This window comes from Tachyglossus aculeatus, chromosome 7, assembly GCF_015852505.1.
Source record: "Tachyglossus aculeatus isolate mTacAcu1 chromosome 7, mTacAcu1.pri, whole genome shotgun sequence".
In the NCBI taxonomy this organism is placed as follows: Eukaryota; Metazoa; Chordata; class Mammalia; order Monotremata; family Tachyglossidae; genus Tachyglossus; species Tachyglossus aculeatus.
This window is the reverse complement of record NC_052072.1, coordinates 13,738,357-13,753,225: the sequence shown is the minus strand read 5'-3', so window position 1 is coordinate 13,753,225 and position 14,869 is coordinate 13,738,357. Positions and strand designations below refer to the sequence as shown.

Sequence of the window (14,869 nt, the reverse complement as noted above, 5' to 3'; positions counted from 1 at the left end):
TGAAGGGAGGACGAGAGCTAGCTTGGCGGATGTGCAGAGGGAGGGCATTCCAGGCCAGGGGGAGGACGTGGGCCGGGGGTTGACGGCGGGACAGGCGAGAACGAGGCCCAGTGAGGAGGTTAGCAGCAGAGGAGCGGAGGGTGCGGGCTGGGCTGTAGAAGGACAGAAGGGAGGTGAAGTAGGAGGGGGCGAGGTGATGGACAGCCTTGAGTGAGGAGTTTTTGCTCCTAATCATTTGCTCATAATAATTATAATAACAATATAGAGCAATCTTCCTACAAACACTCCCGGAGGATTGGTCCATTAGATTGTAAATTCCATTATATTATGAGCAGGGAATGTGTCTCTTGCTCCCACTTCACTCCACTCCCATCAGCAGGCACTCAATAAATACCACAACTACTACCAGGCCTTGGATGGATGGGGAAACTGAGGCCCACAGAGGGTGTGGGCCTGCCCAAGGTCAAGTGGCTGGCTCCTGGACCTCCAGGCTGGAGTGGACTCTGTTGAGCCCCTGTGGAACCCAGCAAGGTAGGAAACATCCTCCCATTCCTCCAGGGGTCTGAACAGAAAGAAGGGCAGTGGGAAGGATCGCCAACTCTGACCCCCGAGAAAGATTCTGTCATGGGTGGGTGTTTTGGCCTCTTACCAAATCTGGGGATGAGGAAACCCTGCGGGAGCGATGGATCACAAAAATAGAGTGCTTTCTCCCCCTGGGATTAATCAATCAACAGTATTTATTGAGCTCTTACTGAAAGCAGAGCAATCAATCAATCATTTATTGAGCGCTTACTGTGTGCAGATCATTGTACTAAGCACATGGAAGAGTACAAATACAAGTGAGAGAAGCAGCATGTCGTAGTGGAAAGAGCCCGGGCTTGGGAGTCAGGGGTCATGGGTTCTAATCCCGGCTCCACCACTCGTCAGCTGTGTGACCTTGGGCAAGTCACTTCACTTCTCTGGGCCTCAGTTACCTCATCTGTAAAATGGGGATTAAGACTGTGAGCCCCACGTGGGACAACATGATTAACTTGTACGTACCTCAGCACTTAGAACAGTGCTTGGCACATGGTAAGCGCTCAACAAATACCATCATCATCACTATTATTATGACAATACAACAGAGCTGTCAGGCAGACACACTCTCTGCCCACAACGAGAGCACTGTACTAAGCTCTTGGGACAGTACCACACAACATAGCTGATCGGCTCAATACTTGCACTCAAGAAGCTGACAGCCTAGTGGGAGAGACAGACTGTCCCTTCCCCCACCCTGGCACCCGAGAGCCAGGGACAAGCTGGAGCCGGACAGGCCAGTCTAGCATCTGCAGTGGATGGTGGTTGGGGATGTCCTGCTTCCCTGCACCCAGCCCTTTCTCCTACTCCGCTTCCTCCCCAAGCTGTTCTCCTCTGGCTGGACTCCCAAAGGAGCAGCCCCCAAATCCCCAGAGTGGGAACGAGGCCCTTCCCATCTCCTGGCTTCGGTCCAGATTGGTCCAGGCCCCCTGGACTACTGAAAACAGGAGGAGTGCCCCCCCCACACCCCTCCACAGGCAGCATCTGGGAGCTGCTGGAAGGGGCGAGAGCCCACGGACCTGACTTTGGAAGTTCAGCGTCGCACGCTTGTCTCAGCTGAGGTTTCTGGACCCGATTCAAGCACCATTTCATTACCCTGGCGGATGGCAGAGAGGGCGATAAAGGAAATCAAATCAGAGGCCCTGAGGGTGACCGGAGCAGAGCACAGAACGGGATCTGGTCTCCAGCTCCAGGCCAATCGGCTCCGGCAGCTTGAGCCGGGCTCCAACCCTTTTGCTGGATTCAGGTTGTATTGAGGAGAGAGGCCGGGGCTGGGGTGGGCGAGGGGAGCAGAAAGGCTAGCAAAGGGAAAAGATGGACATGATCTTTTGGCTTGGGATGCTTTCTGACTCCCACGACGGACTCCTCAGCGGGCTACCCCCAAGATGGTTCTGGGAGGGCAAGGAGCCCTTGTTCCTGGGCTGCTGTGCCCTGAGGCCATTGACCGACTAATGAAAGGACCCAGGGTCCTGATGCCCAGCCTGGCCCACCAGGGACTAGTCTCACACAATTATGTCATAAAGGATCTTGGACTGAGGAAAAGGACCCTGGAGATGTGCGCTCAGATTCCTGCTGGTCTCCTGATATGTTGTGTGAAACTGGGCCACATGGTCTCTCTGGCCCTACTCCCGCAAGGCAGGCAAGGTGGGCAATAACCCCTGCTCTTCCCTGGTTCTCAGCACGTGAGGGGAGCCAGGAGGAGAGCTCTGGACAGTGTCTGGCTTCTCCATTCAGTGGAGCAGTAGTCGAGGCCTGGGGGAAAGTAAACCTACAATTTCCCCATTTTCTGGAGGGGAAAACTGAGATGTAATAATAATAATAATAATGATATAAATGGTATTTGTTAAGCACTTACTACGTGCCAAGCACTGGGTAGGATACAAGCTAATCAGTAGTTTCTGGTAGTTTCGGCTGATGGGTATGAGAGGCCACCCGGCACGACCCCCGCCATACTCCCTCTGGGTACTGAAGTGCTGACCAGGCCCCAGAACGGGAAGGTCTTGGCAGACAGTCACTGTCTCTCTCAGATCCCGTCTCGGAGAGTTTCCGGTCTCTGCTGGATTTTCCAAGATCAACAATGCCCATCGTCCTAAGTGCTTCCTGAACGGCTGTCCGCCGCACAGACCTGGCCTGGGGGGCGAGGAGCCTGAAGAGGGGTGGAGATTGGATCTGGGCCGTTACCAGGCAGCAGATGATCCCCAGAGTCTCTCCTGTCTCCCTGCCCTGCCCAACTCTGGGACCTCCGGACACGAGGCAGAGAGGTATAGGAAAGCAGCGTGGCATAGTAGGTAGAGCACGGACACCTTGGAGTCAGGAGGTCATGGGTTCTAATTTTGCCTCTGCCACCTGTCTGCTGTGTGGCCTCAGGCAAGTCACTTCACTTCTCTGTGCCTCAGTTCCCTCATCTGTAAAATGGGGATTAAGACTGTGTGCCTCATGCGAGACAGGGATTGCGTCCAATGCAATTTGCTTCTATCCACGCCATCGCTTAGTTCAATGCCTAGCACATAGTAAGCGCTTAACAAATATCACAATTATCATTATCATCATTATTAATAAAGCTGTGGGGAGCACTCTTCACCTTTCAGATAATTTTTCCTGCACAGATCTGTGGGTTTAGTCTCCCCAACAGGTCCCTCATCCACCTGATCTCTGGGGTTCTCTGAACCCCAAGGAATGGGGCAGAGCAGGAACACAGGGACAGGTTCTAGTTATAAACCGGATCTTTCCCCCTCAGGGAGTCAGTCTCTGGTCCTCTGGGAAAATCACAGCACTGGCTCTTTAAATCTAGAACAGACTGAGGGGTGGGCTATCACACGATCCTTCAGGGTGCCAGGGCTCCCCAGTCTGAGAACCCAGCTTCTTCCTGGCCCCAGCCCTCATACTTTGACAGCTCTACCACCAAAAGCCTATGAGCTCCGGAGGAAGGACGGAAAAGAGATGAATGCTGACAGCGGACTGGGCGGCTTTGTCCTCCGGGGCAAAGGTCAGCATTTTATAGGGCAGTAATCGGGACCTCAGAGGGGCTGGGGGAGGGAAAGAGCCAGGGAGACATTAAGAGTCCTCTTCCTCCTGACCCATCCTCTCCCCAGGGCCCTTCCCACAGTGTGGTGGAGGAAGGGTGTCATGAGAAGCAAGACTCTGACATCTTCCCCTCCTCTAATAAGAATAATAATGATGGCATTTATTAAGCACTTACTATGTGCAAAGCACTGTTCTAAGCGCTGGGGAGGTTACAAGGTGATCAAGTTGTCCCACGTGGGGCTCACAGTCTTAATCCCCATTTTACAGATGAAGGAACTGAGGCCCAGAGAAGTTAAGTGACTTGCCCAAAGTCACACAGCTGAGAGTTGGCGGAGCCAGGATTTGAACCCATGACCTCTGACTCCAAAGCCCGGGCTCTTTCCACTGAGCCACGCTGCTTCTCTAGGTTCCTCTCTTCCTGAGAGGCAGGCCTGCTGGGGTTCCTCACTCCACCCCCTGGTTAAATAATAATAATAATAATAATAATAATAATAATAATGATGGTATTTGTTAAGCGCTTACTATGCGCAGAGCACTGTTTTAAGCGCTGGAACCTGGCACATGGACTGTCCCCTCCCACTCATTAGTCCTTTGGCTAGCACTCTTCTCCCCTCACATCCTCCCCTGCCCCACCAGGCTCAGATCTCTGCCGGGCAGAGGCCTGGACCAGTAGGACCAGTGTGAGGGTGAACCCCAGTCGAGAAGGAACTCAAACGCTTAGTACAGTGCTCTAATAATCATAATAATAACTGTGGTATTTGTTAGTGTTTACCATGTGCCAGGCGCTGTATTAAGCACTGGGGTGGATACAAGCAAATCAGGTTGGACACAGTCCTTCTCCCAGGAAGCGCTTAATAAATACAATTGATTGACTGAATCAATATGGGTCTCCCATTCTCGATCCCCATTTTACAGATGAGGTAACTGAGGCACAGAGAAGTAAAGTGACTTGCCCAAGGCCACACAGCAGACAAGTGGCAGAGGCAGAATTAGAACCCATGACCTTCTGACTCCCAGGCCCGGGCTCTAGCCACTATGCCATGCTGCTTCTCTCTATGGCACAGAGTAAGTGCTCAATAAGTACCACTGATTAAATAATTGACTGCCTGAAAGGGAATCATAGGGGTAAAAGGCCAAATGATGATGATGATGATGAAGCAGCGTGGCTCAGTGGAAAGAGCCCAGGCTTTGGAGTCAGAGGTCAGGGGTTCAAATCCCTGCACCACCAACTGTCAGCTGTGTGACTTTAGGCAAGTCACTCCACTTCTCTGGGCCTCAGTTACCTCATCTGTAAAATGGGAATGAAGAATGTGAGACCCCTGTGGGACAACCTGATCACCTTGTAACCTCCCCAGTGCTTAGAACAGTGCATTGCACATAGTAAGTGCTTAAATACCATCATCATTATTATTATTATTATGGCATTTGTTAAGCGCTTACTATGTGCAAAGCACTGTTCTAAGCATTGGGGAGGATACAAGGTGATCAGGTTGTCCCACGTGGGGCTCACAATCTTCATCCCCATTTTACAGATGAGGGAACTGAGGCACAGAAGTCAAGTGACTTGCCCAAGGTCACGCAGCTGACAAAAGGTGGAGCGGGGATTAGAACCCATGACCTTTGACTCCCAAGCCAAGCAACAGTACCTTTGGACCTCTGAACCCTGAGTTGGACTTGGGAGGCAGTAAGCCACTGTCCGGGCGCTCAACTCGGGGAAGTTGGAGGGCATTTTCCCCCGAGAATCCGGGCGCCTCCCAGCCCAGCTCCACCCCACGGGCTGAGCTGGGACCTCCTAAGGAATCAAGAGGCAAGAAAGGGCTCAGCTGTGGCCCCGTCTCTCCCCTCCCCCCAGGATGAGGGGTGCATCTGTCGGGAGTTTCCCACGACCTCCCAGAGGGCTCTACTCCCCCTCCCCCACAAGCCCCGGCTCCTCTCCTGCTCTGGGAAAGACTGTGTGAGGGCGGCTGCATTGGTAGAGGCAGAAGCAGCAGCATCTGGCCGGGAGCAGCAGCCTCCGGCCCTGGGGACCGGCCCTTCTGCCTGCCTGTTGCACCACATTCCTGCACTGCTGGGCTGGTGCCTGCTCCGGGAGTTGCTATCTGGGGCTCCCCAGCTTCTTGCCCGTCCCAGCCCTGCTGGGCCACCGATAATGGGGTGGAGCCTGGACCCTGGGACCGGAGAGGGCTGCAACTAAGTTTCTGACAGCACCTGAGCTGTGCTCAGCTACCTGGAACACTGTTGCTGTCTTCATTTAAGCATTAGTGGCCCAGCTACTTCTCCACCTGCAGGAGATGTAGAGTCAGGGGAAAGCCACCGGGTCAGAGACACAGGCACTGGTCTGGGGGATAGCCACCAAGTCAGGGAGCCAGCCACTGGGTCAGGGGGACAGCCCGACGTGGAGCCCCCACCATACGCTCCTCTGGAGCGGGGCCAACTGAATCTCAAACCTCAAGTTCCTAGGGGCTGCAGACCCTCTCCCGGATGGCATGATTGGCGTCACTGAGGTCACTGGAAATGGGACTAGTAAGAGCCCATAGCCAGCAACTCTCTCTGGCCAGTAATCCTAGGCAGCCACAGAATCCAGAGCTACCAGCGGGTCCTTTATTCAATCAATCGTATTTATTGAGCGCTTACTGTGTGCACAGCACTGTACTAAGCGCTTGGGAAGTACAAGTTGGCAACATATAGAGACAGTCCCTACCCAACAGTGGGCTCACAGTCTAAATTCCATTTGCAGCCTCCGGGTATCTCCTCCCTCCAAGCTTTTCTCTAGCTTTGTTCATGGGGCTCTCCTTCGAGCAGCTCCCTTCCCTTCCTCTGCAGCTTCCCAGTCCCCTGGAGTAGCACCCAGGCCTCCCTTCACCCGAGACCCAGACCTCAGCAGCAGCTGTGGGCACGGAGCAGGCTGGGGGCTGGGAATCAGGACGCCTAGTTTCGGCTGTTAACTCCCCAGGGTCAAACCTTTTGGTTCCGGGAATCAGTGCCTCTAGGTCTATGGAGGCGGGTGACGGGTGGAGCTGGCAGGGCTCTGGGTTCTGCCTGAGTCTCTCCAGTTGGCATGACCTTCTCTAGACTCTACCTCAGGGGCTGGAACCTGGGCCCAGCCCCTTTCTGGCTAGCTGGCTGTCTCCCTGGGCAGAGGGGTTGGCAACTATGGCCCTTACTGCAGGGAGTACATCCTCGGGGAGCAGACAGGATGCTGAGTCTGTGGGGAGAGAACTTTGGCTGTTCGGGGCAGTGGCACATTCCCCTTTCTCTGGCTCCGGGGTGTGATCTCGGGGTAGGCAGAGAGGAGAAGATGGCACGGAGAAGGCCGGGACCAGTCCCCAGAAGTAGCCGCATTGCAGGGGTGGAGGAATATAGATATTATGAAGCAGGGATTAGATGGACCTTCTTCCTCAGACACTGGGCTCAGTGCCCCCTCTTGCTTAGCCAAATCATTAATTTGTTCCATTGGGTGGCGGGCCTTTCCCCAAGCAGCAGGAAGCCCTTCTGAAATCTCACCTCCCTCCCACTCGCTACAGTCCACAGAGCCAGGAGAAGAGGGTGAGCAGGGTGGGGGCAGCCAAAGGGAGCTCCCTATTGACCATCCATGGAGAGTCGGGGGCAGGATCCAAGGGCCCACAGACCACTTCCTGCCCTGTGGCTTATGGCAGAGAACTGGGCAGACACCTAGAGAGGCAAGTTTCCAGCCTCCACCTTCCCGCTCAGGCCGCAATGTCCACTGAGCCGGGGAGGAAACTGCCTGAACAGATCTCACTTGTGTAAACTAGATTTGTCTTAGGCCTACATCACTTTTGCCGCCAATCACAACCGTTCAGGCTGGGAGCCAAGCAGAGACCAGTGCACTAAGGAGGAACTGGGGCCTGGGCGGAAGTTGCCTTCTGAGGGAGCACAGACATTTGCTTAACTTCCTTGAGCTACTGCAGGTCTGTCCTGGCCCTCATCACTCCTGGGCCCCAGCTTCCCATGGAGTTTAGGCTTGATTCCAAGCCTCGGTTTCCCATGTTTGTGAAATGGAAACCCTCGGGGTGGGGGCAGAAGGGATTATCAGACTGAAGTGGGCTCTGCCTTCAGCTGATTGTCCTTCAGGCTCTGCTTTTCTGAGGGAGAGGTGGTGCTGTCCAGAAGCAGGGGTCGGACAAAACGACCCCCAGCTCCAGCGTCCTCTTGTTTACTCTTCTTCCCACCTCAGCCCCAGCTTGACTCAATCAGGATTCCCCAGGAAGAGCAAGTGTGGTGGCTACCACCTTCGTCACCTTGGGGATCGATCCCATAGCATACACAGATGAGGGTCCCTCCAGACCGGGCCCACCACCACCCAGGTAACTCCCAGAGCAAATGAAAGCAGAGTGACCACCGACTCCATCATCTCTGAGCCGGGGCAGGGGAGAGCCTGGATGCTGCAATAAGGAAGGAAGGCCAAGCCGGGTGGGCAGAGATAAGTGGGGCTGGGCAGGCAGAGGGGCTTAGGGACTGGAGGGGAGGGCTGTGCTCATAACCAGGGCTGTGGTCGGGGTAAGTGCATTGAAATAAACTCGCTAGCTGACTCAGCTTCCTTCCCCAATCACTGGGGCTCAGTTTCCTGGCCCCCGGGGGACGACCTGATGGGTTCACTAAGATGCCCCCTGGGGCTGTTTTCTTGGGGGGCCTACCCTCCACTCCCAATGGCTGACCGGAGTTACCTTGCTCCCCCTGCACACCCCCTCCCCCCACCCTGCCACTGCCTTGCAAGGAGAGACCAGCAGATGATTCTGTTCCTGGCCTGGCCCTGGTGGGCACCACAGATCAGTGGACAGAGAGTGCAGTAGGCCCAAGCCCACTCTGTGAAGATGAGACCCTGGGTCTAGGAGGTACCCTAACCCTCATTAAAGACACTCCCTATGATTTCTCCACTGAATAACATACCAGACCCCAGCAGGGCCCCTGGGAACAGGAAAACACCATGGCCTAGTGGAAAGAGCACGAGTCTGGGAGTCAGAGGTCCTGGGTTCTAATCCCAGCTCCACCACACCTGCTGTGTGACCTTGGGCAATCCACTTAACTTCTCTAGGCCTCAGTTCTCTCATGCGCAAAATGGGAATTCAATCCCTCTATTCCTCAGTGCCTGTTCCTGTGTGCCTCAGTTTCCTCATCTGCAAAATGGGAACTCAATACCTGTTCTCCCTCCTACTTAGATTGTAACCCCTATGTGGAAACTGGTTATATTGTATCTCCCCCAGCGCTTAGTACAGTGCTTGGCACATAGAAAAACTTAACAAATACCAGATAGTATTAAAAGGAGTAGGAGAGGCAGAGTCTGGGGAGCACCTGAAAGCCAGAACTTTTGAGTGAGTCACCTCCTCCATCTCCTCTCCTCACTCCTCCAGGCCAAGACATGTTCCCCACCTTCAAAGCCTGATGATAATGATATTATTAATAATAATAATAATAATGGTATTTATTAAGCGCTTATGTGCAAAGCACTGTTCTAAGCGCTGGGGAGGTTACAAGGCAATCAGGTTGTCCCACAGGGGGCTCACAGTCTTCATCCCCATTTTACAGATGATGTAACTGAAGCACAGAGAAGTTAAGTGACTTGCCCAAAGTCACATGGCTGACAATAATAATAATAATAATAATAATAATAATAATAATAATAATAATAATGTTGGCATTTGTTAAGCGCTTACTATGTGCAAAGCACCATTCTAAGCACTGGGGAGGTTACAAGGACAACTGGCAGAGCCGGAATTTGAACCCATGACCTCTGACTCCAAAGCCCGTGCTCTTTCCACTGGGCCACGCTGCTTCTCTAATGGAAGGCTCTTATGGAAGGCACATCTCCTCCAAGAGGCCTTCCCTGATTAAGCCCTCCTTTCCTCTTCTCCCTCTCCCTTCTGCGCCACCCTGATTTGCTCCCTTTATTCACTGCTAAGCTCCCAGCCCCATAACACTCATGTACATATCTGTAATTTATTTATTTATATTAATGTCTGTCTCCCCCTCTAGAATGTAAACTCGTTGTGGGCAGGGAATGTGCCTGTTTTTGGTTATATTGTACTCTCCCAAGCGCCTAGTACAGTTCTCTGCACACAGTAATTGCTCAATAAATACAACTGAGTGACTGCCTGCCCCAGAACCTTCTCTCACTTCACACCTGCTCTCCAGTCACTCAGTCCTGTGGATTACAGGTCCTGATCCGCATCACAAGGGAGATTACTGCTCACAAAGACAGCAGAGTAGGCCCCCCAGCAGGTCCCTCACCCTCCTGACCGTGCCACACCAGACTGTTTGTATTCAGATAATCTCCTCACCCCTAGTGCCCTTCCCTCTGCCCCTCCCATCCCCACATCTTTTGTCCCAAAGATAGAACAATGTTGGACCCAAAAAAAGCCATTAAAATCAGATTTTGTGAAGGACAGAGGGAGTTGTATAACACAAGTCCTTTGGGAAGCAGCATGGCCTAGAGGAAAAAGCCCAAGCATGGAAATCAGAAGACTCGAGTTCTACTCCTAACTGCCTGCTGTGGCCTTGGGCAAGTCACTTCACTTCAACCTTATTTATTGAGCACTTACTGCATGCAGAGCACTGTACTTCTCTGTGCCTCAGTTTCCTCCTCTGTAAAATGGGGGTTCAATATCTGTTCTCCCTGTCCCTTAGACTGAGAGTAATAGTAATAATAATAGTAATAATGGTATTTGTTAAGTGCTTACTATGTGTCAAGCACTGGGAAGGATACAAGGTAATCAGGTTATCCCATGTGGGGCTCACAGTCTTAATCCCCACTTTACAGATGTGGCACTGAGGCGCAGAGAAGTTAAGTGACTTGCCCAAAGTCACACAGCTGACAAGTGGCAGAGCGATGATTAGAATCCATGACCTCTGAGAGCCCCCTTGTGGGACAGGAACTGGGTCTGATCCCTTTGGTCTGAATGTAGGGTGTGGTTGCCTGGAGCAAGGGGCTGGGCAAGATGACCCGACCTCCCCCGCAACCAAAACACACACTCCATTTCTTCCATTCTACAGTGCCTCCCCTTCCATCATCAATTTTCCCTAAGTGGGAGCAGGGGTTAGGTAAAACTAATTGACTGACACCTTCCCAGCCCCCGGGGCCACCTGTCCCCAATTCCAATCCTCGGGTGGCAGAAGTGTGGCCCAGATCCTGGCCCGGACCAGCCAGTCTTTGCTTTCCAGAGCCAGCGGCTCCTTCCCATTTGAACCTAATAATTATTGTACGATTTGTTAAATGTTTATTATGTGCCAAGTACTTTACTAAACACTGGGGTAAGATGCAAGTTAATCAGGTGCAAAGCAGTCCCTGTCCCATTTGGGGATCACACTCTAAGGAGGAGGGAGCACAGGTATTGAATCTCCATTCTACAAATGAGGAAACTGAGGCACCCAAAAGTTAAATGATCTTCCCAAGGTCACACAGCAGGCAAGAGAAGAAGCTGGGACTAGAACCCAAGCCCTCTGACTCCCATGCCCGGGCATAAGCTGGAGGGTGGCCCAGCTGATGCGAGGGGTGGACTTGGCATTGGCTCACTTAGATGCCCTCACCCTGGGCAGGGACCCATTCCCAGCTCTCTGTGGTCCTGACCTTCAACGACTCTGCAGTGAGCCTGCTATTGGGTAGGGACCGTCTCTATATGTTGCAAACTTGTACTTCCCAAGCGCTTAGTACAGTGCTCTGCACACAGTAAGAGCTCAATAAATACGATTGAATGAATGAATGCAGTGGACTGCACTGCCCCATGGAGACAGTGAGGAGGGCCAGCCCCTTTCCCCAAGTTCTATGGAGTGGTAGGGGGAGGGGGATTGGGGGGAGGTTGGGCTTGGAGGGGAGGTTCAAAGGGAGGGAGCGCCCTAATCCTACTTTTTGGAGGACAAGAGGCAGATGACACCTTCCCCCGCCCCCCCCCCCCCGTGCCCCTCGTTGTCACTGACCCCGAAGGGCAGGGCATCTTGCTTGGAAATTCCTTGTTTGACAGCCAGGGAGTTCCAAGCTTGCCCACCCTTGCCCCCACAACTCCTGGAGGCCAGTCCTGGGGAATTTGAAGGGTCAAAGGTCAGCCTGTCCAGCAAGCCCTGAGCCCCGCAGGGCCGAGGGGAGGGGGGGGGGCCTTTGTGCGACATTCTGCAGTAAAATGGTGTCCAGAGAAAGAACCCCCAGGAAGGATTCTCCCTCCCCTGCCTGGCCCCCTCCCCTCGAGGGCTATTCAGGGATGGGGCCGGGCCTCCATTTCCCTTTTATGGAGGTTTCTGTCTCAGCCTCCCGCACTCCAGATGCCGGATTTACAGTTCCCTCCTTCTACCCCTCCGGGTACCCTGCCCCCACCAGCCCCGCGACCTCCGCAGGATCCGGATGCAATGTCAGCTCCAGAGCCGAGCCCCCGCCCCCCCACCCAGGGAGAGAGAGGGGGGGGTGGGTGGGTGGGTGTTGGTGTGTGTGTGTGTGTGTGTAGGCGGGGGGGGGCAGGGGAAACCCGCCGCTCGGGCTCTTTGTCTGGCAGCACAGTCCATCGAGGAAGGCAGGGCGGGCAGAGGGCGAACCCCCGGAGATGTGCAAGGAGGAGGAGATGCCAACGCTGGCCTGGTGGAGGGCAGGGAGCGGCTCCATTCCTGCTCCTGGAGGTCAGGTCCTGCCAGCCACTGGACATGTGCAGATCTGTCAGTCCGGCCCCGCCCATCCTATCTGGGCCTGCTCTCCCAGCCCGGCCACTGCGGGCATCCCCAGTGGCCCCGGGCCCCAGGGAAGATTAGTCGGGAATGGTTGAGGGTAAAGGAGGGCGACTCTAGATTTCGGCCTGGCTCTCACCCAACTGAGGTTAGCCTCCTCCTCCTGAGATCTCGGGAAAGAGCCGTAGAGGGGGGTTCTTCTCTCCCGCCCCGCCCCTCACCATGCTGCAGCTCTCCACGCACTGTCTCCCTCTTCCCTCCCCACAAGCCAGGCCAGAACCTGAGCCATCCCACTCTGCTGCAGGCTGGATGCGAGCATCTTCTAACCGGTCCCCCTTCGGCCCTCCCTCCCCATCTCTGTAAATCCCCGACCCCCACGCCACCCTCTTCCTCCCCTGGCTTTTGACCCCTTCCAAACACCTAGCACGACCCGGCCCCAGGCCCAGAAGGAGGCTGTCTGTCACAAAGAGCTCGGTTGGTTCGACTTCGCTGCGGTTTCCTGTGTCTCCAGCTCTGAGACACCCACCTCCTCCCCTCCCTAAAACAAGCCCCCGCCATTTCCTCTCCCCTTCTCCCCCCCTTCCCCAAATCCATCTGCATTTCACCCCAATCCCATCAGCACAAAATGGATCCCTCGGCATCTCTCTTCTCCTGCAAAGCGACCCAAACATTTAGGGGCATCCTCCGGGGGGGGGATGCCCTCCCCTGGAGGTGACCTTTACCTCTCCTTCCTCTTCCCCCCCACCCCCAGTTCTCTAGACCCCGACCCAGACCCAAACCAGTCCAGTGCTTCGGGGTACTAATAAATAATAAAAATTGTATTTGTTAAGCCGGGTTGTCTTCCCAGCGACAACTACGAGGGACAGCATCAGCCTGGGAACCGAGGGGAAAAATCCGAGGAAACCTTTGTATGAGGGGTGGAGAAGGGTCACCAGGAGAGGCCACAGCGGGGGGCGGGGGTGTGTGTGTGGGGTGTGTGTGTGTGTTTTGGAGGTTGAGGGGTGCATCATCATCATCATCAATCGTATTTATTGAGCGCTTACTATGTGCAGAGCACTGTACTAAGCGCTTGGGAAGTACAAATTGGCAACATATAGAGACAGTCCCTACCCAACAGTGGGCTCACAGTCTAAAAGGTGGAGACAGAGAACAAAACCAAACATACTGTATGTTAAGAGGATGGGATACATCGATTTAAGGCCAGCACATGGAAAGGTGCAGGGGAAAGGCAAGAGACACACTAGCGCGAGCCCGGCTTGGGTGTGAAATACCGGATTTCCTTGTTTGCTAGATTTCTGATCATTTTGGGCGTGCGGGCGCGTGGGATGGGGGAACGGCGCAGCATTGCCAAAACAAAGCATCCTCTTTACATGGGAGGGGGATTGGACACCCCTTCCTGCCTCTCACATCGCGCCGGCTCTTGGGGATCACACTCGTGGGGGGGGGGACGGGACGGCGGGGAGAGTTGCAGGACAGGGGAAGAGGGGTCAGCTTCCCCCCGGCCTCTCGCACATCATGCCCCCCCCCCCCCCCCGGTTGTTCTTCAGAACAAAGCTGGCACCCCCCGGGATCCCCCACCCCACCCAGGTCCTTACCTCACCGCCACCTTGACACAGCAGTCCCCCTGGCTCGCCATGGCTCTCCCAGATCCCGAGGGGCGTCAGCATGGATCAAGGGGAGGGAGCGAGGCTAAGAAGCCCGAGGCTGAAGAATTACCAAAATGGGGGTGGAGGAGGAGGGGGGGGGGGAGGCAAGGTCTGCCGCTGCCGCCGCGGCGACCAGAGAGGGTGGCATGCTGGCCCGGGGCTGCCCAGCCCGAGCCGGAGCAGGCGATGCTCCCGGGCCCAGCCGTCCCTTTCCCGTCCCCGGGGGTTCCCCACCGGGGCTGCCAAGCAGCCGAGCCGGCGACCACCCTGGGTTTAAGCCTCTCCGCCGAGCCCGAAACAAAGGGGGCGGGGGGCGGGCCGGGCTGGGGCCCCTCCTCCCAACGCTCTGCAGAGCCCCGGCCCGGCCCGGCCCCGCCGCGGCCCAATCGGCAGCTACACCGGCCCAAGAGGCGGGGCCGGCCCTTTTAAACGCTTGCTTTCGGGGGGCATGAGAGCCTAAAGAACCCCCCCTCCTTTGAGGCTTTGGGGGAGAAGCAGCGTGGCTCAGTGGAAAGCGCCCGGGCTTTGGAGTCAGAGGTCGTGGGTTCAAATCCCCGCTCCGCCAACTGTCAGCTGGGTGACTTTGGGCGAGTCACTTCACTTCTCTGGGCCTCAGTTACCTCATCTGTAAAATGGGGATTAAAACTGTGAGCCCCCCGTGGGACAACCTGATCACCTTGTAACCTCCCCAGTGCTGAGAACAGTGCTTTGCACATAGTAAGCGCTAAACAAATACTATTATTATTAAGGGGAGGGGCCGGGCCTTTTAAAAGGGTTGCTGTTGGGGGGCATGAGAGCGTAAAGATCCCCCCCTCCTCTGAGGTTTTGGGGGAGAAGCAGCGTGGCTCAGTGGAAACAGCCCGGGCTGTGGAGTCAGAGGTCATGGGTTCAAATCCCCGCTCTGCCAACTGTCAGCTGTGTGACTTTGGGTGAGTCACTTCACTTCTCTGGGCCTCAGTTAC

General features: G+C 54.9%; 1 protein-coding gene across 4 annotated transcripts in view; it reads right to left on the bottom strand.

Moving 5' to 3' along the window:
* Positions 1–14,086, bottom strand: part of KIF21B (kinesin family member 21B) — a 47,970-nt gene extending 33,884 nt beyond the window's left edge. For all 4 annotated transcript variants that reach the window (XR_005451835.1, XR_005451836.1, XM_038748908.1 and 1 more), the window contains exon 1: positions 13,857–14,086. Coding sequence is in view for 2 of the 4 variants with exons in the window: in XM_038748908.1 (XP_038604836.1) it covers positions 13,857–13,897 (41 nt within the window). In the remaining 2 variants the exon portion in view is untranslated. The remainder of the gene's footprint in view (positions 1–13,856) is intronic.
* Positions 14,087–14,869: the final 783 nt, after the last annotated feature.